Genomic DNA, 24,548 nt, shown 5'->3' with positions numbered 1-24,548 from the left:
GCGCGCCTCTTTGTTAGAGTTATGAGGCTTTGGATAAAACGAGGGTAAAACAATAGGTTCGTTAATGTGAAACTCAGAAGAAACTTTAGGAACAAAGGCTGGATGCAGCCGTATGGTTACCACCTCCTTGGAAAAAACAGTGCAGGGTGGCGTTGCCATAACTGCCGCAAGCTCGCTCACCCTGCGAGCTGACGTGATTGCGAAAAGAAAGGTCGTCTTTATCGTAAGGAGGCAGAGGGAAACCGTGGCCAAAGGCTCGAACGGTGGTCCCGTTAGCACATTAAGCACCAGGTCCAAGTTCCACGAAGGTGGAAGCGGTTTCCGAGGGGGGTATAGGTTTACCAACCCTTTGAGGAACCTGGTAACCATGGGATGGGCGAACACCGTGTGCCCTTCCTCTTCGTGTCTGAATGCCGAAATGGCGGCAAGGTGGACCTTTAATGAGGATAGTGAGAGTCCTCCTCTCTTGAGGTCCAGTAAATACTCTAATATTACAGGTATAGGCACCGAAAGGGGGACTAGCTGTTTGGTAGAACACCATGCTGTGAAGCGAGTCCATTTCTGCTTGTAGGTCTTCCTGGTGGAAGTCCTCCTGCTACTTTCTAGGACTTGTTGCACTTCCTCCGTACATGTGCTCTCTAGGGAGCTGCGCCATGGATTAACCACGCTTGTAGTCGCAGGCCTTGGGGGTGCGGATGCACTATGGACCCCTGGGCTTGCGTGAGCAGATCCGGCGCCACCGGAAGGGGCATCGGTGGACGGTCCGACATGCACAGGAGTAGGGGGAACCATTGCTGTCGATCGCATGTTGGGACTATCAGGATCATTCGGGCTCCTTCCCTCCTGGCTTTCTGCAAGACTTTGTGGATCAGCACTGTGGGAGGAAAAGCGTAAAGCAGGCGGCCCCTCCACGAGATCGCGAATGCGTCCCCCAGGGACCCCCGTCCCAGTCCTGCCCTGGAGCAGAATTGTGGGCACTTCTTGTTGTGCTGAGTGGCAAACAGGTCTATCTGGGGAACACCCCATGTGTGAAAAATTGGTCGTAGCAGATCGGGACGGATCTGCCACTCATGTGAGAGTGCGAAACGCCTGCTCAGCTGGTCTGCCTTCACATTGTGAGCGCCTGGTAAGTACGAGGCTTTCAAGATTATATTGTTGGCGATGCACCAGTTCCATAACCGGACTGCTTCCGCACATAAGGCACGGGACCGAGCTCCTCCTTGCCGATTTATATAAAACATGGTGGAGGTATTGTCTGTACTGATCCCAACTACTTTGCCTTGTATATGGTCTCGAAAGTGTCTGCAGGCGTTGAACACTGCTCTGAGCTCCAGTATATTTATGTGCAGTGACTGCTCCGTGGAGGACCACAGCCCTTGAGTCGCCTCTTCGCCCATGTGTGCTCCCCACCCTTTGAGGGAGGCATCTGTAGTAAGAAAAACCGATATTTGTGGTTGGTGGAAGGGTACCCCTGTTAGCAAGTTCTTGGGGTTTACCCACCATTGCAGGGATTTGCGCACCTCTGCTGTGGGCGACACCACCCTGTGAACGGTGTGTGCTGCCGGTTTGTATACGCTCGCCAGCCAGTGCTGCATGCTGCGCATGTATAACCTGGCGTTCTGTACTACGAACATCGCCGCTGCCATGTGGCCCAGCAGCTGTAAGCACGTCAGGACCGGCACCGTAGGGCTGAAGGTGATGACTTGCACGAGGGAGCTGATGGCCCGAAAGCGAGTCTCTGGTAGATACACTCTCTCTGTAATAGAATTTATGCGTGCCCCTATGAACTCCATATCCTGTGTGGGGTCTCTCTTTGATTTTGCCAGATTGATAACCAGGCCGAGCGAAAAGAACGTGCCTGCTGTGACGCATATCATGCGTAGTACCTCCTCCTTCGAGGCCCCTTTGAGTAGGCAGTCGTCCAGATATGGGAATATAAATACCCCCTGTCTGTGCAGGTAGGCTGACACCACTGCCAAGGTCTTGGTGAAGACTCTGGGGGCCGAGGAGAGGCCAAACGGTAGGACCTTGTATTGAAAATGTTCTTTGCCTACCATGAACCGGAGGAATCGTCGGTGAGCCGGATGGATAGTTATGTGAAAATACGCGTCTTGTAAGTCGAGGGCTGCGAACCAATCTCCATCGTCCAGTGCCATAAGGATGGAGGCGATTGTGATCATCCAAAAGCGTTGCTTGCGCAGGTACCGGTTGAGGCCTTGAAGATCTAAGATGGGCCTCCAGCCTCCTGTCTTTTTCTCTGTGAGGAAGTACCTCGAGTAGAACCCTTTCCCTTGCAGTTGCTCCGGCACTCTTTCCACTGCCCCTATGAGCATGAGATGGTCTACCTCCTGCTTGAGCCTCGCTACGTGGGAGGCCTCCTGGAGGTGGGGCCTGGGTGGAGGTCGTGGCGGTGGGAGCGACTGGAAGGGGCTGGCATACCCCGTGGCTATGATCTCCAGCACCCATTTGTCTGTGGTGATCCTTTGCCACTGGTCGTAGAATGGTCGGAGGTGATGGCAGAATAACCGCTTCGGATGACCTTGTGCGATGGTAGTGATGGTGCAGCCCTGGATCTGTGTGTCAAACTTGTGGCCTTTGGCCCTGCCCCGAGGACGCACGGCTCTGTTGGGAACGTTGCCTGGGAGTTCTGTACTGCTGGTGCTGTTGATGTCGCCCTTGCTCGTAACCCCTGTGGTACTGGGGATGCTGTTGCTGGTACTGGTACCGTCTTTGTTGAGGGTAGTACTTTTTCTCTCTGTATGGAGGGGTGTAAATCCCCAGGGTCCCAAGTGTGGCTCTTGAATCTTTACTGGAATGAAGGACCGAGTCAGTTGATTCAGCAAACAGCTTCTGCGAGTCAAAGGGAAGGTCGACTATCTTTGCCTGCAGATCCCTCGGTATACCAGAAGTCTGGAGCCAGGACTCCCTTCGCATCACCACTGCCGTAGCTGTGGAGCGTGCTGCTGTGTCCGCAACATCCAGGGCGATCTGAACTCCCGTCCTCGAGGCTGCGTAGCCTTCTTGCACGATGGCCTTGAGCACCAGTTTCTTGTCCTCTGGAAGCGAGGACATGAGGGAGGTTAACCTAGTGTAGTTGTCGAAATTATGGTTCACTAGATGCGCTGTGTAATTTGCCATTCGCAACAGTAGAGTGGAGGAGGAGTAGACCTTTCTGCCGAACAGCTCTAGCTTCTTGGCATCTTTGTCTGTTCCCCCTGTCTTGAATTGAGATGTCTTTGATCTTTGTTGCGACGACTCCACCACCAAGGAATTTGGTTGTGGGTGGCTGAACAGGAACTCCATGCCCTTCCCCGGCACGAAGTATTTCTTATCCGCTCTCTTGTGGACAGGCGGAATAGTCGCAGGGGTCTGCCATATCATAGTGGCGGACTCCACGATTGCTTCATCAAGCGGTATTGCTATTTTGGAGGAGGCTGGAGGTCTCAGATTTTTGAGGAGCTTATGGTGTTTCTCTTGCACCTCTGCTGTCTGGATGCCTTGCATGAAGGCCACTCTCTTAAACAGCTCTTGAAACTGTTTGAGATCGTCCGGCGGATGGACGTCCCCTGGGGCCGTAGCCTCGTCCGGGGAGGAGAGCGAGGAACCACTAGGGTACGCCTCTCTGGACCCTTCCGGTTCCTGTTGGTGATGGTACATCCGCTCGCTGGAAGCTTGCAAGGGAAAATCTCGGGGTTCCATAACCAGTTCCCCCTGAGATACTTGAGTCTCTGTCCCCGTTCGCGATTGCCCTCGGGGATATGGGACCGTCTGTGGGGATCTTTCCCTGGTAGATTGCCGGTGGTGTCTATGCCCTGCGTGATAGGGGCGACCATGGCAGCATGGGCACTGTTCTTGGGAAGGTGACCTAGACCACTCCCTTGGTGCATACCCTCTGCGTCTGGGGGAGCGAGACTGTCGAGAGACCTGGGACACTGGAGAGAGCGATTTGTGATAGTACTCCAGCGGCTCAAACCCCAGGAAGGGTGAAGGTGGTCCCAGCCAGGGCGAGGCTGGTTGTAAAAATGGAGACGGGGGCTCCAGGTAGGCTAGGGGGGACCCCTGCCTTGTAGTTGGAGTCTGCAGCATGAGCGGAGGGCTGAGAGAAAGCAACTCTGCAGCCCTGTCTGGAGAGGGGCTGTGGTGCCTTGTTTTGTGTGCAGCCTTCCCGCTCCCTTGAGGGGGTAGCTCCGCCCCCTGACGTGTAGGGGATCTCAGCCCCGTCCACACCGTGCTCGGCACGCTTATGGGCGGTGCCGCACAGGCGGTGTCCTCCGGTGACTGCAGGCTGCATGCCTGCGCGCTCTGCACCGCCGGTTCCCTGGAGGTCGGTGCCGCTGCTTGCGGTGCCGCCGGTACCGGCGCTTGTTTAGCCACCGCCCTGCCTGCGGTGCGGGGCGGCTGTTTGATTATCGGAGGCTGAGCCGCCTCCACGGGGCTCTCCGTGCCGCCACCTATCAGCTGTTGCTGCAGCTGGGGGCTGTGCGCTCCTCCTGTCCTGCTCGCTGTTGCTGCCGGCAGGGATCGGGCTGGGGAGACTTTCCTCCGTTTTTGCGCTGATGGGGCAAGGGAGGCAGCTTTCCTTTTATGGGCTCCGGAGGGTCCCTCCTGCTGCGGCCGCTCCGGCATGTCTGGCTGGAGGGCCTTGTCGAAGAGCAGCATTTTAAACCGCATCTCCCTGTCCTTCCTTGCTCTGGCTCTTAATTTTGCACAGAAGGAGCATTTCTGCGTGACATGGGGCTCCCCCAGGCACCTTATGCAGTGACTGTGCCCATCAGACGCTGGCATTGCCTCTCGGCAAGACTCACATTTCTTGACTCCTGAAGAGGACATTGTTGGTGAGTCTTCCAGTTGTTAATGGGGTACTTAGCACCTTCTCTGTGCTGTTTTCCCCCTCTCCGATAGCCTGCCGCGGCAGGAGGGCTAATGGCCCTAGGCTCTTGGCCTCCAGTGCTCCGCTTGTTACTAGGACTGGACTGAATGTCGTCCCGCTTGTTGTTTTTTTTTTTTTTGAAAATAACAACTGGCTAACTTAACAGTAGCCTAAGAACTTGAAAACTTTAAAGAAAAACAGTTAAAACCATTGAATACGCTAACTTGGCCGTAGCCTAGTCGGATTCCATCTGCAGCCGACGGTGGTTAAGAGGAACTGGTGGGGACCGGATCGCGCACGTGGCCAGGAGCGCGCAAGGGAGCGGCGCACACCGGCGCATGCGTGGTCCGGCAGAAACTGCTTGGAAGATCCGATCTGCAGCGCCGGGCAAGCCCGACACCTAATGTGGAGCACCCACGGGGACACTCGAAGAAGAACAGCAGATTATTTCTCTGACTCCACCCAGCACATGTAACATCTCGAGATGTCCAGAGAAGAGTTCTCAAGTTTTCAGTTATATTCTCAAATATTTGTATGTAAACTCACTCAAACTTCTTGTTTTGTGCTTCTACTAAAATGTCATGTTCACTCAAAATATTTTCTCATCATGCATGGTAAACTTTCCTGGTGAGAAAATTATGTTTTGGGTATAAAAGGAACAAGACAGGGCAAAAAAGGGCAAAAACAACTATTTGTATCAGGAGAAACATATCCCAGTTAAAAGCAGATGAAAGAACGAAAATGGTATTCATTTAAAGCAAAAATAGAGGTTAAGTCACACTAGTCAAATGATGAGTAGGTGTTTTATATTCAGAATATAAAGTGCCAAACCTTGCATGGTAAAAGGGGGGACCTTTTCGATACAGCACTGCAACAAGAAAGAAATACCTTATTAGAGAACCATGAATTCCTGATTTTGTGTCTGAGTATCAAAGACCAGAACCCTCATAAATAACTAGTAATCATACCCATTACATAAACAAGATACTGCAGAACTAGAGGAGTGAGGCTGAACTCCTTCAACAAGCTCCAGCTGATCCTATTTAGTTACATGACACTGTTTCATAAAGTGTAAAGGAAACAAAATTAGACCAAGCAGTAAATGGCTAAACAGGCTCAAATAAGCAGAGGTAGATGCCAGAAACAACATCTGAATTACTATAATGGTTATTTTAGTGGACAATTACGAAAAACTGTCATGGAGGCACAACTTCTACACCTTAACAATTGTGTGGTAATTCCTAGTGCACACACAAAAACATGCCTTAAAATTCTTAGAATAATGTCATTTGAGTGAAAAGAAGCATTCTGCTATGTTGTACAGACATGTTTTTCCTCATGGTTTGCTGTCATTTTACATTTTTCTATTAGAGGATAAATTATACTACCAATCATTTAAAACTGCATGAATTGGTGGAAAGATTTCAACAGAATTCAAAACAGGAATTGGATCAGAGTGTGAGAACAGAGAGAGGTCACTACTCAAAACAATCATTAATGCCACTTCAGCATCTCTGGAGAGCTGGTGGAGAAGTTCATGATGTGAATTCCAGAACAGTTCCACAGCCAATAATCAAGCCTACAGGCCAAAGGTAGTTACAGACTTGGGACCAATGAATCTGTAGCAAGGCAGATCATAGCCTCTGCCTGCATTAATGCCTTGTCTACTAGCCTACAACCTAAACATCCTGGAGAGTAATCTTCTATACTCAGAAGCTGTGCTTGCTCAGCCTCAATGTTTAGTTTAAATGGTGCACTAGCCATTAAAGATTTAGTTGCAAGCTATTCCATTTTTGAAAGGAAATTACTCACAGAGATCAGTGCCATACTTCAGTCCTACTTTGGGGACCCATCCCTTGCTTCGGAAGTAGTGATATGCCATGTACGTAGTTCTAAAATTAGGTTGCACTTCACTAAAAATCTCCCATAGCTTCAAAATAGTTAAAGGTTCCTAAAATCACAACCAAATGCATTAGTATTATTACACTAACATTACAACCTGATGCTACTATAAATTGGAAATACCCATGAAACGTACATAAAACTATGTCTTTACTGTTTCATACATGAATGGATATTCTACTAGAGCTTGTCTACACTACCACCTTGCTTCAAAGGAAGGATGGTAATTAGGGTGTTGGGAGTTTACTAATGAAGTGCTGCCGTGCATAGGCAGCACTTCATTAAGCAAATTCCCCGCCGCAGCAACTTCAAAGTTCTAAACTTCGAAGACTCCTTACTCCTCAAAAAGTACTTCGAAGTACTGGCGGGTGAACCATGGCTAGCCGCGTACTGGTATTTCGAAGTTGTCCTGGCACTTGAAAGTACTGGCGGGTGAGCCACAGCTAGACATATGCCGGTACTTCGAAGTTTAAGACTTTGAAGTTGCCACGGAGGGGAATTTGCTTAATGAAGTGCTGCTTATGCACAGCAGCACTTCATTAGTTAACTCCCAACACCCTGATTACCATCCTTCCTTCAAAAGGAGGGTGGCAGTGTAGACAAGCCCCTAGAGTCCTGTTGCAAAAAAAGACTACACTTGCAGACAATAGAGATTTATCAATACCAAGAAAAGCCTCCTTGAGCTAGTGGACTTCTGCTCGGTTGCATGCTGGCAGGTTAGGATTTGAGAATCAGAACCCTACAATGATGATATACGTAAAGAAAAATAGTTTCTATTTTTTGTGTTACAAAAGATGATGCTTACAATCCAAACCACCAATTTTTTCACAAAAGGGAGAGACACAAGTGAAAAGGGACATGTGTAGAGGAATGTATTTCTCCCGTCAATTCCACACAAGGGGTGAATCTACACTAGGAACTTTGAAGTTAACTGTGAAGTTAGGCACTACTTTGAAGCAGTGGGCAGAGAGTCTACACACTTTTCCCTTCAAAGTAAGGGAGCCCAACTTTGAAGAGATTGGAATCGTGCCCTACATTGAAGTTTAACTTCAAAGTAGGGTATACATAGATGCTCAACTTCGAAGTCTGTTACTTCAATGTAAGCAACTTCAAAGTTATTTTTGTAGGGTAGACAAGGTCAAGGTGTCTCTGTTTATTGTATTTATTTTACTAAATGAGAAGCAAGAAACAATGTTTATACACAACATTTTTAAATCTATACAAATAGGAACAAAAAATTAAGGAAAAATTTTCAGCCTCCTCCAGCTGGTATATGCAGCCTTTGAGATTAGCAGCATGTGATTCTGTTATAGTTGATGGAAAATTCAAGACAATGAACTACATCTAAACAGTATTTCACGTCTTTCAGAACAAAAGTCATAGGTAACTGAATGTTAACATCTTACCTCATTATAATAAATACTCAAACATCCTAGAGCATAGACCAAGAAAAATGCCTAAAAACATAAAAAAGTAAGTTAAAATATTCTGTGTGGATCACATGGAGTCCTGTAGTTATCAGATTTTTATGTTAAAACAAACTCTAGGATTATTGCATAAGCGAAGCATGGAAGACACCTAGATACATTCTCAGAAAATCCCTTGCATGTTGAATAGTAACAAAGAGGAAGCCGTGCTAGTCTATACACTATCAAAACAAAAAGCAGTCAAGTAGCACTTTAAAAACTAGCAAAATGGTTTATTAGGTGAGCTTTCGTGGGACAGACCCACTTCTTCAGACCATAGCCAGACCAGAACAGACTCAATATTTAAGGCACAGAGAACCAAAAACAGTAAGCAAGGAGGACAAATCAGAAAAAGATAATCAAGGTGAGCAATCAGAGAGTGGAGGGGTTGGGGGGAAGGTCAAGAATTAGATTGAGCCAAGTATGCAGACAAGCCCCTATAGTGACTCAAAGTTCCCATCACGATTTAAACCATGTGTTAATGTGCCGAATTTGAATATAAAAGCCAGCTCAGATGTTTCTCTTTCCAAAACGGAGCGATAATTCCTTTTCTGTAACACACATACCTTAAGGTCATTGACAGAATGCCCCATTCCATTAAAATGTTGACTAACTGGTCTGTGGATCTGGAGTGTTTTGATGTCTGTTTTGTGCCAATTGACCCTTTGTCTAAGGGAGTTAGCAGTCTGTCCAATATACAAAGCACCTGGGCATTGTTGGCACATGATGGCATATATGATGTTAGTAGAGGAGCAAGAGAAAGTGCCTGTGATTAACCTGGTTAGGTCCAGTGATGGTATTTCCAGAGAAGATATGTGGACAAAGCTGGCAGCGGGCTTTGTTGCAGGGAAAGGTTCCAGGACTGGTATTCCTGGGGTATAGGCTGTGGCTGTTAGGGAGGATCCTCATGAGGTCGGGAGGTTGTCTGTAGGAGAGAACAGGCATGTCACCCAGGGCCTTCTGGAGTGTAGCATCCTGATTAAGGATAGGTTGTAGGTCTTTAATAATTCATTGCAGTGGTCTGAGTTGGAGGCTGTAGGTGATGACCAGTGGTGTTCTGTTCTTGGCTTTTTTGGGCCGATCTTGGAGTAGCTGGTCTCTGGGTATTCGTCTGGCCCTGTCGATTTGTTTTTTTTACTTCTCCTGGTGGGTAATTCAGGTTTATGAATATTTGGTAAACTTTAACATTTTGCTAGTCTTCAAAGTGCTACTTGACTGCTTTTTGTTCAGAAAATCCCCTTTGACATATATCATTGAGACCTTAAGACAGCACAAATCAGAATTTTACTCAGAGCAGCAGACACAGTCTAATTAAAGCAACGTGGACAGATATTTTTGAAAGAAAGACTGGATACGGACTTGTTAAGTGAAAATTGTGTGTCTGTTTCAGCAGCCCTTACCAATGTGAAGAGTGCCTCCGAGGTAAATGGGAATATTTATATGTATAAAATTTGCAGAATTGGTCCCAGGGATGGCTTTCACTACGTTATGTAATCTACAGATCATTAAACCTATTAGCAAATTTGCCAAAACACTGCAAACATTTTGGATTTTTTTAAAAAGTTGTTCTTTAAGAGGTATTTAATGAATAGATTAGTGGTTGGTTCTGATGTTAGAAGAAAAAGAAGCTTCACAATATTTAAACATACCTCCTCTAGGCTTAGCTGCAAATATTCAAAAATCCTAAATGGATTTCTTCTGCATACTAATTTCTCCCTTTTGACTAACTGCTGAAAGGAAAAGCATAAAAATAAAATTATAAAGAAGCAACCAAAATAAAAGATAACGCATGTTGCATTCAAATGACATTTTTCAAACATCTAAGATTTGACCTTAACTTTTAAACAGTTACCAGTGATTTATTTACTTGCATAGATGAATATTTAAACTCATAATATTGAATTTACTGAAATAAAATAAGTTTTTCAGGAAAAATATAACTTGCTTGGCTTACATTTGATTCATCATTCACTGCTTTGTCTTCACGACACAATTTGCTTTCTTCTTCTTCTTGCACCAATACATACTCATAAGCATCTTCTTTCCCTTTGGCCAAGTCAGGAAATACATGACTTCTACAATCTTCAACTTTGCTGCCACAGTGCACAGTAAAATCATCGTGTTTTTGGAAATGTACTTTAACTATATCTTTACCATCCGGGGAACATAGTTCCTCAGAGTCGTGCTTAGCTAATGGGTCATCGTAAGCTGAATCACTTCCCAAACAAGCTTTCTTGCAATCTAGACTCTTGTTATGACATTCAACTTTTGGTGCTACCAAATCTCCATCATTTATGGCAGAACCTCTTGGAAGTTTCATTCCATTGTCTGCATTTTCCATTTCTGCAGTCATTTTGCAATGAGAGTCATTTTGTGCAACTTCTTTCCCTTTCATAAAAGGCAGATCAAATGGCTTAATATAATTTTCAAGAGTTTTGTTAACAGAGCAACCATCAAATCCTTGCTCTTGCATAAGGCATTTAGCCCATTCTAGATGACACTGGTACCTGGATAATAAAGAAGTGGAAAATTCAAAGTGTCCGAATATAATTCAATACACTAAAAACAAAATGTAATATATAAATCTATAATTAATAATTCATATTTTAATTTAAAATGTTATTCTAACCCAATCCATCGCATTAGTTGAAACAGAGTAACCAATTTATAAGATTCTTTGGTATGCCAGTGCTCCGATACTGTGGAAAATAAGCACAGCTTAAAATCAATGTAACATTGTGCTTTCTACATATTTTAGAAATAGTTACATATTTACTTGTAGCTACATGCTGGAATACCAAAAAGAGTACTATAGTGAGGACTGAGTGAATACCAGATGGCACTTAACAAGCAGCTGAATAACACAAACTCATCGAAACATGAAGCCTACAAAAATTAGACTGGACCAATTCACCTTTTAAATCTGTGTTAAACTCTGCTTTTCTGTCTTTTCCTGGAAATAAATCCACTGTCTCAGCACAAACATAACTGGGTTGAAATCCACTGCAGGGTAATTGAACAGGCTGTCTTCAGCACAAGATTTAGCGACAGCCTCAGCTGATGTAAAACAATGGAGGTTCACTTATTTTATGGAGCCAGACTGATTTACATAAGCTGAAGATCAGAAACAAAGGGGCTGCGTCTACACTAGCAATGAATTTCTAAAATAATTTCAAAGGAAGGATCCCTTTTGAAAAACACTGCAGAGGGTCTACACAAGTAATGCCTTATTTTGAAATTGATTTCAAGGGAACGTAGCCCACCTTCTGAAGTCATTCTTCCATTCCCATATTAGGAAGAGCAACCTATTTTGAAAGAAGATGAGTGTAGATGCTCTGCGGTCCGCTTTTTCAAAAGAGCAGGTCCGCCATGGCACCAGTTGGGCAGACAGCGTAGATGCCCTGGGTAGCCTATGTGTGGCTCTATGATTTCTGCTGGCACATTTAAAGATGTAGGGACGCTGAAACCCCGTAGCAGGAAGCTGAGAGCGTGCTGGCAGCAGGGAGAGCACAAGCTCCCAACAGCACACCCTCCACAGCTGCTGATGGGTCCCTGAGCCCCTGCAGACCAGTCATTGACAGAGACCATGAGTCCCACACCCCCCAGAAGCCCTGCAGTGAGTCTAGATAGGGCTCCCAGGGGCCGAGCCAGGGCCTCAAAAAAAAAAAAAAAAAAAAAAAAAAAAAAAAAAAAAAAAGAGGGGTTCCTCTTGAATGGAGGCCAAACTGAAGGACCTCCTTGGGCTTTTGGGGGAAGAGCAGGTCCTTCTGCAAACTGGGGTCTGGCACTGAAATGCTGCCAAATTCCTAATGGCCTCACAGCCCAGGGGCACCCCAGACCAAGTACAGTATGAAATCAAAGAACTCCAGCAGATATACTGCTGCCCCCAGGATGCAGCCAGCTGATTGGGGGCACCGGCCAACCTGTGCCCCCACTATAAGGAACTGGACCGCCTCCTCAGTTCGAAACAGGTGGCATCCCTGGAGTACATCATCAACATGGCCAACCCACATCTGGATGTTTAATAGGAGCTAGAGCCGACCAGTGAGGAGGTGCCAGGACCCTCGGAAGCCACCATCTCCACCTGAGGGACCAGGAGATCGAAGCTGGCAGCAATGATGAGGGATCCAGCGATGGGACCCTTGTCATCGCCATCCCCTTCAGGTTGTCCAGCTGGGCCTAGTCCAGCCAGGCTTCTCATGAATTCATGGAGGGACCAGGAGGTAGGTCCAGGGTGTTCTGGATGTCTCAGAGCCAGAGGGAGACGCCACCCCAACACAGTCGGCAGGGGCCACTCACACAGCACACAGCACCTGTCCCACCCCCCACTTCACAGCCTCATGTTCCGCACATCCAGGAAGGGAAAGGCGGAGATCTGACTGAACCTAGTGTGAGCCCTACCATGTGGGGAAACCCTCCGCATTTGGTATCCCACAAGGCCTCCGTGCCATTGGATGTGGTGGGATAGGGACCACAGCCCCTGGGGTCAGAGAGCAGGACTTCTGGGCCACCCCATCCCCTTCTGTCTCCCCAGGTCCACCATCCAGTGGCCAGCCGAACCTCATCTGAGGCCAAGGAGCCGGGACACCACCCCATCCCACCCACGCCTATGCGGGGCTGTCGCCAGGCTGGCCACCATCATCATCGTGGGGGTGGGGGGGCGTGCCACAGGGAGGAGATGGCCACCAGCACAGCCACACTCAGGGACACATTGACAGTGCTGGGGAACTGGCTGGCAACAGAGTAGGTGGTGTGGATGTGGGTGGCAGACAGCCTCAACACCTTCACCTAGGCTGTAGCCATCTGCCTCACCCATCCTGCCCCTCCCTTGCCAGCTTGCCCTGCAGCCCCTACCACAGCGCCCCCCCATACCTCTTCGCAGTTTCTGACCTTGCCGCTCTGCTCCTGCCCACCCTCCCACCTGCCATCTGGGTGGCACTTGGCCAGAGCCTGGCGGCAAGTAGCACCCAGGGCAAGTTGGCCCCTCCCTCCCTTCCCACCCCCTCCTTGTTCCCTGCCCCCCGGTCTCCTCACTGACCCCAAGCCCAGGGTATACCTCCCACATCCTTACCTCCCTGTGGTCCTGGCCCCATCATTGCCCCTACAGGGACCCCAGATCTGGGGCAGTAGGAGTTCCTGCAGCCAGCACTGCTCCCAGCCCCCGATCCCAGTGGCTAAGTGAGGACCCACCATCCCAGGAATCCCCTCCAAGTTAGGTTGCCCATACCTCCACCCCAGGACCCCTGTTGTAAACAACTGAATGAATCCATTGCACTGTTTTATTTATTAATTTTTTATTGTGCACTAAATAGTTTGATTCAGCACCACCCCCATGTCCCTGGTGTGTGATGGGGAAGCGGTGAGGGGTGGGGATGAAGGAGGGGTTTTTTTTGGTGGGTGGATCAATGGGGAGGTGGAAAGGGGTGGCAGGAGAGAGTCACTGCCTCATGCAGGGCCTCCCTGACCAGCACCCCATCCCGTTGCACCTGGCAGCATGGGGCAGCAGGCGGCTGATCACAGCCGGTGCCAGTCTCAGCAGTCCATCCCTGCATGAAGGGCTCCTGTTTTCTCTCCACAATATTGTGGAGAGTGCAGCAGGCCAACACCATGGCAGGCACATTGGGTAGGTCGACATCCACCCTCGTGAGAAGGCAGCAAAAGCACCCCTTCAGACACCCAAACGCCTGCTCCACAGCATTCCTACCTGGTTCAGGCATGTGTCTAAAACGTTCCTGGGAAAGGGTCTGTGTGTCCTGTGTAGGGTCACGTGAGCCCACGGATGCAGGGAGAAACAGACATGTCCCCAACCAGGAGCTCCCATGGGGGGATGTAGGTCCTCTCCTGCATCCTGTGCCCAAGCTCTGAGTTCCCAAACACCCAGGCATCACGAGCCCTGCCTGACCGACCAACCAACGCACACTTCCATGGCCTGGCCTTTTGCGTCCACAAAGGCCTGGAGTACCACAGAGTGATACCCCTTTCGGTTGATAAAAGCCCAGCATGCAGAGCACCCACATCCCATGCAGTGCACCAAAGGAGTTGGGGGAGCCCAGCTCTTCAAATCCCATGAGGGTGACATCCAGGTTCCTGACAGAGATGACCTGGTGAAGGAGGGTGTTTATCACCATGACGACCTGCGTGGGGTGGAAGGTGGATATGCCTGTGAGTGCGTGGCCAGGTGCTCCCAGGCCCCTTGCAGGGCCCCCTTCCCCAGCAGCCTGCACAGCCTCAAGAACTCTAGGAACACCAGGAAGTCAATGAGCATGCACACACCAGCTACACAGTGAAAGTCATTTAAGCCCCAACCCCAACCAATGCCTTTCAAACCTCATGTGCACCTGAACTTCTACCACCACGAGACCTGCTACTCCTGCTGTAAACTCTCCCACTTATTTCCACAAATTCCATATGGTGGCCATCATTCTCTCCTTGGATCCAAAGGATCGGCACATTGCTCTCTATCTGAGGGACACATATTTCTATATTTTGATTCAGCCTTCTATCAGCACTAACTGTTTTACTGTGGACCATCTGTATCTTCAGTTTGCAGCCCTTCCCCTTGGGCTCTCCAGATCCCCCAGAATGTTTACCAAATGCAAGGTGGTGATGGTAGTGGCGGTGATCTACCTTCAGTGCAACTATGTTCAGGTTTACCCCTACCTGGATGACTGGCTCCTGTGAGGCTGCTTGTTCTGTTAGGTGCAGGCCCAGATGACTTTCACCATAGAAACTCTGAACGACCTGGAGCTCATGCTCAGCTCCACTCAACGCACAGAGTTCAGTGAGGAAGTGCTCAATGCCACCAAGGCAAGGGCACTTCTTCCCAATCATCACTTCCAGGCTCTCACCCAGGTCCTGTGCTCCCTAATTTTTTCCGGTCACCACAGCCAGGACGTGCCTCTGCCTGCTGGGCCACATGGCAGCATGCCCACATATGTGTTTATGTTCACCATGCTGCATTTTACACACCGATTGCAGGCATGCCTGGAGCGGGCATCGTCCCAGCCAAGATGGCATGGACATGGTCATCATGGTGCTGCAGCATGTCTCTGACACTCTCCGCTGGTGACTCAATCCCCAAGATGTGCTGGTCGGCATTTCCTTCTATGCTCCCCAGACCATCATGTCTCTAGCGATAGATGCTTCTGCTTTGGGCTGGGAGGCCCACCTGGGGCATCTCACAACTCAGGCAACATGGTCTGTGGAGGAGCCGTCTCTCCACATCAATGTGTGCAAACTTCAGGCCATTCGCCTCACTTGTCTAGCCTTCCCACCTCACCTCCGCAGTCCTAGCAGACACGACCATGGCCATATAGTGCATCAACCATCAGGGAGGTTAACAATTACATAGCGCACCTGGAAGTGTCTTAAATCCTGGTGAGTCTAGAACCAACTGGCAGACATCCTCAGTTGCAGGTTCCTTGTTCAAAGTGGTTGATTCATGTGGATGTCCTCCACTCTGTCTTCCAAAAGTGGGGCCTTCCCTTGTTGGGCCTCTTCATGTCCTGGAGCAAGTGCCCTCAATTCTGCTCCTTCTGGGGGCCTCAGCCCCAGTTCCTTAGTGGATGCATTTCTGATTCCATGGAACTCAGGGCTGCTCTACACCTTCCTCCACTCCCTCCTCCATAACCTTTGTGCATAAGGCGGTTCCTCAAGATTTGCAGGGACCGAGCCAAAGTTATCCTGATAGCTATGGCTTGGGCTTATCAGTACAGGGTGTCCTCGTTATAAGTCCAGGTTATGTTCCTAAATAATTTCACTTGTAGTGAAATGACTTATAAAGGGAAATTAATATCCATAAGGAATAATGTAATTAGCTTGAGATACATTCCCAACACGTGTGGTTCATATACGTGTGGTACATATAATGTACCTATAACCCACAAACAAAATAAATAGAAATAGAATAAATAGAAAAAGATAAACCAGCTCCCTGCCAGCTCCTGCTGGCTTCCTGCCAGCTCTCTGTCAGTACCTACTAGCTCCCCACAGTTTTCTGTCAGCTCTCCCAGCTACCTGACAACTCTCTGCAGCTCCCTGAGGGTCCCCCATGACTTGAGGGCTCACTTCCAGCGCCCCTGCATTACAGCGCCTGCTGCCTGGCCACCACGGAGCTCCACTATGTTCCTGGCTTTTGGGCCCTCGGCCCTTAAACGATGTAAGTGCAGATCAGTGCGACTTGTACTAAATCTGCTTTCCTGAATTACTTAACATATATGCAAAACAACTTATAATGTACTGTACTGGTGGCCCCTTTGCAATGGTTATACTTGGCTAAGGGGACACACTTTTGCTGCTGCTGTTGACATCACGGTCTCATGCCCCTACCTCTGTTCCTGCAGGTGCAGGACTATCTTATTTCCCTGATGCAACAGGTTCTCCCTTTTTCTTCCCTCAAGAGCCATCTGGCAGCCATCTTAGCCTTCCACTGCGGGAGGGCAGGCTCTCTGTTTTCACAAATCCCACAGTGGGGCACTTTCTCAAGGGCATGGACTGGCTTCACCCATCAACCTGTTCTGGCTTGGGACCTTAACCTGGTGCTCTGGGTTCTCATGCTCCCCACTTTCAAACCATTGGGCAAATGCTCCCTACTTTACTTCTCCTGGAAACTGACCTATCTGGTAGCTATTTCCTCTGCTAGAAAGGTGTCTGAGCTCTGGGCCCTCATGTTGTAGCCCCCATACACAGTGTTTCATAAGGACATGGCTCAGCTCCACCCTAACCAGCTTTCCTTCCAAAAGTGCCTGAAACTTCCATTCTAGCCAGAACATTTTGCTTCCTGTATTCCATCTTAAGCCTCACAATTCACCACAGGAGCAGCAACTGCACCCTCTCAATGTGAAGCAAGCATTTGCCTTCTACATTGAATGAGCCAAACCCTTCCACAAGACTTCACAACTCTGCAGCTATTGCTGATCAAAAGAAGGTCTTCTGGTTTCATCACAGTGCATCTTTTCCTGGATTACATCCTGTATATGAATGTGCTACGACCTCATGGTGGTTGCCTCAGTGCCTCTTATAGCACATTCTATGCGAGCTCAAACCTCAACTGCCTTTCTGGCTCACACTTCTCTCCAGGAAACCTGTTGAGCTGCGACACAGTCCTCTGTAAACACTTTTATGCCATACTATGCTACTGTGTAGCAGTCTAGATGGAACAGCTTACAGGACCACTGTCCGAGTCAGCCATGAGTTCACTCTGACCCCTTCTCCTGAGTTGGGCTTGTAAGTCATCTAACTTGCACAGATATGAGCAAGTACTCCAAGAAGAAAAAAAATGGTTACTCACCATTGTATCTGTTGTTCTTTGAGACGTGTTGCTCATATCTATTTGAAATTCCCCCCATTTCCTCACTGTCAGAGTAGCCAGCAAGAAGGAACTGAGGTGTGGTCAGGTCGGCAGGCTCTGCTCTGGTGTCACTCCTAGGGGCTCCACAGCCTAGCCAACAGGCTGCAGCTACGGTAAAGCTTTCCAACAGTTGTCCATGCAGTGTTCACACACAACTTGAATAAATATGAGCAACACATCTCAGAGAACAATGGTGAGTATCCATTTTCCCCCCCTCTTAGCATAACTTAAATATAAGGGTTTGGTTACATCAGAACAATGGAATATGCCTGGAATTCAATAGTTTCTCATAAAATAGAAAGGGAAGGGTCTGATAGGAGGGATATCTATACTGCAGAATGACCATGGGGGGCAGCAAGGGGCTAAAGATGGGAACCAAGTCAGCTGTAACCCTACTGAGCCAGGAGGGGGCAGGAGTGGAGAAAGGGACATCAATATATTTTAGACTTTTTTTTTTTTTTGTTTTGTTTGTTTGTCTGTCCCCTAGTTGAGGGACACACACACCTCCCTCAACTGTGCCCACTGCAGACACGGAGGCCCTGGGCAGGCACTTCCCACTTGGCCTCACAACAGCACTTTGAGAGTGGGCTAGCTTGTCCTCTCTCCCTGGGGCAGCCTCCATATTGAACCCTTCTTCCCCCACGCCACTCCATAACAATGGCTGAAATGAAGAAAAAAACCGAACTTATTTAAGGACCCATGCAACACCGACTAAATCTGTATATTAATCTGAAAACTAGAAGCTAAAACAGAATTTAAAGATGCTGATTGAACCAGAAACCCAATGCCAAAATATGGCCAGAACTAGTTCTCAACTGTAAATGGAGACTCCAGATCTTCACAGCATTTCAGCTTCAGATCAATGCTTGAACTGCTGTGCCTGGATACATTTAGACCCAACTACACTATACTCTTTCATATCCAACATTCTATTATCCATAACTGTTAAATAACCGGCATTGTAAACACAAGTAAATTGTAGTTACATTTTCCATCAAGGAAGATTCGCACAGCATTTAACTCAATTAGGAAATATTTTTAACTCCACAGACTTACATCTTTGTATCTGTGGCATACTTCAGATTTCAGAATGTAAAATCATAGCCATTTGGTAATTCTAAGGTACGCTAACAGAGTCTAGCGAATAAGCAAGCCTTAGGGCTTGTCTACACTAGCTCCCCACTTCAAAGGGGGCATGGTAAGTAAGGTGTCAGGAGATGGTGTCAGATGGCAGAACAAGGAGTAATGGCCTGAGTTACAGAGGGAGAGGTGTAGGTTAGATATTAGGAAAAGCTACTTCACCAGGTGGGTGGTGAAGCATTGGAATGCGTTGCCTAGAGTAGTGGTGGATTCTCCATCCCTCGAGGTTTTTAAGTCCCGGCTTGGATGACTTAGTGGGGGTTGATCCTGCTTGAAGCAGGGGGCTGGACTAGATGACCTCCTAAGGTCCCTTCCAGCCCTATGATTCTAGGAGATTATTAATGAAGTGCTACACTGCATATGCAGCACTTCATTAAGCTAATTCGCCCCCATTGCAACTTCGAAGTGTTAAACTTCGAACTGCCAGCTCGTGTGTAGCTGCAGCTAACCCACTGGTACTTCGAAGTGCCTGGGCAACTTTGAAGTCCCTTTATGCCTCTAAAATTTTTTGAATCATCATAACTTTTAGTTGTAATTTTCAGAGAAAAATGGAATTTTTAAACTGAGTCTCTTCAAAATGTCATTTCTTATAGATTCTGATACCTAACTTAAGACTAAATTCCCAAACTCCTGTCATAATTATAAAGACAGTTACAGTCAGATATAGTTAACACATTGTAGCACTTCTAATCGATTTTGCTTCCCCAACTGAAATTTATAGATGGTAATTAAGTGGAAAACTAAAGTACGGCAAGAACAGTTAAAATAAAAACAAGTTATGCAGATTAACATGAAATTCATATCCTTTTTTTCCAAAGCCTCTTCTAAAGGAAAACTCTGAATAATCCAAGGCCATTTACTACAGACTGGTTTTAACCTGTTAAACATTTTGATCAGCCTATATAATGTTACTTCATATTATATAAAATGGTTCCTTATATCTTTCAACCCCCAATTAAATGTCAACTTTTCGGGAAGAAGGGGCCTCCAGAAGACAGACTTCCTTCCGGAAGACACCGCCAGGGGCCGCACTTCTACATGGCATTTTGGAGTCCGGAAGAACGGTGTACCGGACTCCAAATCACATGACCGTATGCAAATGAGGCACAGGGAATTTGCATCCGTGCCTCATTAGCATATTTCGGGCCGTGTATTACCATGCCACTTTCGAAGAAAGTGGCCTGTGTAGTAACGGCCAATGAGTCCATAGATTCTAGTCATCTGAATATTGTGAAGCTTGCCGTATATCTTGCAGTACTTTGGAAGTCACAATACATACTGACATCTGAAAAGGCTAATTACACTGTCACAAGATAAATTATTCATGGCAATTATTCTGCAGTGCCACAGAACTGGCTATTGGGAGGAGGTAAGAGAAGCATTTGGTATGGGTTTACTTAAATTTGAAATGACTATTATCAAAAGATTACCCTGTGATCATATGATTATAAAAACAATGCAACTAACTTACACTGCTAGCTGATAGTTTCCGAAACTGGGTTGGTTGAAGTTAAACAAAAATCCCTGCCAACTCCATAACTTATTTAATGTACAATATACAAAACAGTGTTAAATCTGAAGTTGTCATGCATGCAAACTCAGGAAAAAGATCACATTATATCAAAAACATGACATTTTTATTAAACGTCAAAAATTCTTTCTACTCTCTTTCTGAACAAGCAAAGAGAACATCTGTCAAATCAGCCTTCTGCAGAACAGTCCCTCTTTTTTTTTTTTTTTTTGCTGAAGTATGAAGATTTCCTTTTATGGTCACATCATCACAAATACATTACCTATATTAAACTGAACATGCCCTTGACTCTAATCTGCACTTCTTATTTATGCAAAACTCCCAAGAGTCGTCCCCCCATCTAAGCAATGCTAGGAATGTTATCTACTATTTTATCTGTCTTCAACATGATTTAGGAACTGGAAACAAGGAAAAGAAACAAAGCTATGTGAATCAGCCATTTTACAAGCCAGTTTGGGAACCACTGACATAAACAGGAAGCAGAATGAACGGCTACTGTGCAAACTTTACCCTTAGTAAGAAAGTTGCACTTACTTTTTTGATGAGACTATGGGCAAGTTTATCCTGGCATCTGCATGAAAAGAGGAAGATTTATTTACAAGCATTTAACCAGTGTAATGAACTAAATGCATGTATCTGCAATTAACGAGGATAAACCAAGCTGGTATTACTAGAACTGTCAAGAGAGCAGAAAGTAATATGATTTACCTTGCCACTTAGCAACCAGTAAAGGGTCTGAAATATTATATTCCGGTCTGCTTCTTGAAAGAACACCTTTTCCAAAATAGCCCTCCAAGTGCAGAAAAAAAAAAAAAAGTTGATCAGAATTAACACAAAAAATAAAAAGAAGCATCTTTTCAAAGTATCTAGGTGCCTTTAACAACCACAGAGCACCTAACTCACCCACCCCAAAACAACTGAATTCTCTCAAAAGCCCACCTCTGCAGAAGTCCATATGAAGAGATGTCTTCCAATATGCTATGATGATTGATAGAGGCCAGTGCAAAGCTTAGGGTCCCATCAAAGAAAATGCACTACCACTAGCCCCTTCTCTGTTAAACTGAGAGGTAGCTAATTTGAGTGCCACTGACAATTTCATCTGTGGTAGACTGGCACAGGGATTTATGAGGCCCTATGTATGATTACTGAACCAATACCCCACTGAACCCAATGTTTGGAGGGGGCACAGCTCCTGTACAAAACCTTCTCAGAGGCCAGCCTGTCCATTTGGCTGCACCACAGGCAGAGCTTCTCATATGAACTACCACGGCTTAAATTCAATTTTTGTACAAAACTGGGGCAAAATTTAAAAACTGTTTAAAAATGTTAAAAATAAAAAATACAAATTGAATCTATACGTCCCCTAACAACCCACCCCACAGTCCCCCAAACCAAAGGTGCTGGTGGGGGGAAATGGAGCAGGGGGAACTGGGCTCCCCCCCCAGGGGTCCTAGTGTGGGAGGAGAACAGGGCAGAGGATTCTGTCGTCACCAGTTGAGAGCAGCTGCATACATACCCCAAATGTCCTGGTGCCTTACAAAAATGTACATGGTGCATGCGCCTAGAGACAGCCCTAGTATGACCTACTTATATAGATGTGATCTTTCAAGTAGTGAGGTGCCAGATGATTTGTGGTTTTATGAAATAAATCCAGCACCTTAAATTCAATTCAGAAACCCACTGGTATTCACAGCATATCACATATTACTAGTGATGCATGCAGTCACTTAATGGCCAGGATGCTGCTTTCAGCATGACCTTAAGCTTCCTGACTAATCAAAGGTTTGCCACTTAACATCTAACAAAACAAAAACAGCAGTCATGTAGCACTTTAATGTTTGTAATTACCTCTGGCAAGACACTTAACATCCTTCCACCCCTCAGTCCCCTCCTTCAGTTCTACGTACTTGATTTGTCAGTTTTTACTGCAATGTTTTTGGACCTCTGTGCTACATAACTGGGTGTGGACTGGAAATTACATAGGTCTTAAGAAGTGGGTCTGTCCCATGAAAGCTTATCACCTAATAAATCATTTTGTTAGTTTTTTAAAGTGCTACATGACTGCTGTTTTGTTTTGTTAGAATACACACTAACATGGCTACCTCTCTGTTACTACTTAACATCTAATAATTCGTTTAGAGAGTAAAACTGTTTTCTTTATTAAAATTGCATAAGTGAAAAACTTCAATGATGCTATTAATTTTTTAAATATTATTTTGATTAAGTAAGGTTCCAGGAACAGGCATGTCCCTCTATGATATTCAGTCATAGTATCAGTATTAATTCCTATAAATACCTTATTATTAGCCTTACCTTTGGGAATTAGGAATAAGATTATCTTTACTGTTAGTTTTATTACTTCTGATGCAGTGTTATTTTACTCTAAAATATATTTTCTTCATGCTGTGAATAGAACACTTTCTAAATTTCTAATTATGCTAGAGAATGTGGTGTACAAAGAATGTTAGCAACACCACAAATAGCATGCATTACAGTTATAGAATTCAAATATGGAGTATTACCTTGCTATACAGCTGTTCCATATCTTCAGGATTCCTTACAATTACATTATTGTTAATCACTTCAGCCTGGCATATCCTGAAATCCTTTCCCCAGATGTCTTCCAGGGAGGAAGAAATAGGAAATGGAGAATCAAATGACTCAAACACTCTTCTTTTCTTTCTTGGGGCATGGAAAATTGCTTCTGCCATTTCCCAAAAATACCTTTTCCTCAATAATGATTAGCTGAAGACAAAGAACAGAAAAATATATTTTTACTACTTTAGAAGCTGGTTTATTTTACATACGTGGACATCATTCCTTGCTCTGCATGCCAGCAATAAAATCAAGGTCTAATCACTACACTATACACCAAAAATTGTTTAAACAAATTATTCTTATTTTTATATTGCATTTCTGCTTAATGACCAGGATCCTGTTGTGATACCCATCCTATAAACACAGAGCACAAAATCAGTCCATGTTGGAAAATGTCTATAATCTAAGCTTCAGAAGAAAAACAACAGATTACTACAAAACAGAGTAACACAAGGTAACAGTAATACAGTTAGAATGGGTACCAGCCTCAGCATAGTGCCTAACTATTAAGTGTTTTGTACCATCATGATAGGATAGAAATGTTTTAAAGAGTTTTTTAAGAAAGAACATGTGGTTCTCCGTGGATTTTTTTTACAGCATATTCCTTCCATGCATAAGTAAAGGTGTATGAAACACGACAATACATCTTCAAAAATTGACAATGGGTATCAAGAGAGTCAATGATAGCAAAGCAGAGGCTGTTGTCTAGAGTAGACAAGATAAGGGGAGACTCTCTCTATGTTGACTGTTATTATTGAAGACATTCCTGCCGCCCCCACCAACACAGAACACATGACCAAAAAGCAAGGCAGGCGCAGTCAAACATGTTTTCATACTGGCTACAAATCAGAAACGCACAAAATGCTGGGGTCCTGCCGTGGGAGAGCAGGAAACAACACACCCAGCCAGCGAGCGCTGGTAGCATACACCTGCTCCGCAGCTGGGCGCCCTGCCTCGCTTAGGTCTGTACGAAGCGGATGCAAACCACAGACACACCAGCCCTCCCCACTCCGCAAGCGGCGAAGGGCTCTGCCCCTGGGGAGCAGGAAAAGGCTGTGCCAAGCCGCGACAACCAGGCACCGCCTCTCCGCACTTCCGCCGGGGCCTGCGTCCGGCAACTGGGGGTGGACAGACAATATCACGGCCCGTCTCTCGCCCGTCACCCTGCTGCCATACACCCACCCAGCGGCCCAGGGGGAGGCGCGAGGCGCTGGCGCGTCCAGCCCATTCATCTACTGTGAAGCGAGGGCTCCGCGCCACGGGCCCCAGCGAAGGCCGAGAAGGTTCAGAGCCAGTTCCTCCAGGCTAGATACCCTCTTCCGTTACCATAGCAATCACACGGCCGTAACAGACGGACTAGTGGCGCAAGGGAGCCACGCCTCTCGCGCTCGCACGCCACGGAACCGGGCCGGAGCTCGAGCTTCCGCGCATGCCCGTTTGTTGGCTTCAGGACTGGAAGACGCTGAACTGCAGGTTCCGCCCACTCCCCGACGGACACGCCGCTCTCCAATTAGAAACGGGCACTTCCACCTGTGGTCTCGGGAGTCGCTCCGCTGCTGGGCGCCGCCGCGTGTGTGCGCGACTTCGTCCCGCGCACCTGGCTGGCAGATGGGCGCGGGGGAGGCGGGGTCCTTCTGGCCTCACTCCTTCGTGTTTGAGGCTCCGTGGTGAGTGCTGACCAATGACCTCCCC

The 24,548-nt window shown here is 46.7% G+C and overlaps 1 protein-coding gene across 6 annotated transcripts in view; it reads right to left on the bottom strand.

Annotated features, from left to right (window-relative positions):
• TSEN2 (tRNA splicing endonuclease subunit 2) overlaps nucleotides 1-24,299 on the bottom strand; it is a 29,897-nt gene extending 5,598 nt beyond the window's left edge. Inside the window, exons 1-9 of one of the 6 annotated variants that reach the window (XM_075005332.1) lie at nucleotides 24,183-24,299; nucleotides 22,781-23,003; nucleotides 20,967-21,048; nucleotides 20,793-20,829; nucleotides 10,193-10,745; nucleotides 9,888-9,968; nucleotides 8,179-8,229; nucleotides 6,683-6,821; nucleotides 5,702-5,738 (exon numbers count right to left, since the gene is read on the bottom strand). In XM_075005332.1, the coding sequence (XP_074861433.1) occupies nucleotides 5,702-5,738; nucleotides 6,683-6,821; nucleotides 8,179-8,229; nucleotides 9,888-9,968; nucleotides 10,193-10,745; nucleotides 20,793-20,829; nucleotides 20,967-21,048; nucleotides 22,781-22,969 (1,169 nt within the window). In that variant the 5' untranslated portion in view covers nucleotides 22,970-23,003; nucleotides 24,183-24,299. Of the gene's footprint in view, nucleotides 1-5,701; nucleotides 5,739-6,682; nucleotides 6,822-8,178; nucleotides 8,230-9,887; nucleotides 9,969-10,192; nucleotides 10,746-20,792; nucleotides 20,830-20,966; nucleotides 21,049-22,780; nucleotides 23,004-23,377; nucleotides 23,550-23,714; nucleotides 23,944-24,038 lie in introns of those variants that run through there. The other 5 variants (XM_075005333.1, XM_075005327.1, XM_075005329.1 and 2 more) reach the window with 5 other exon arrangements.
• Between the last annotated feature and the right edge of the window lie 249 nt (nucleotides 24,300-24,548).

Source organism: Carettochelys insculpta, chromosome 11 (genome assembly GCF_033958435.1).
Source record: "Carettochelys insculpta isolate YL-2023 chromosome 11, ASM3395843v1, whole genome shotgun sequence".
NCBI lineage: Eukaryota > Metazoa > Chordata > Testudines > Carettochelyidae > Carettochelys > Carettochelys insculpta.
This window is presented reverse-complemented; position numbering and strand designations above follow the sequence as displayed.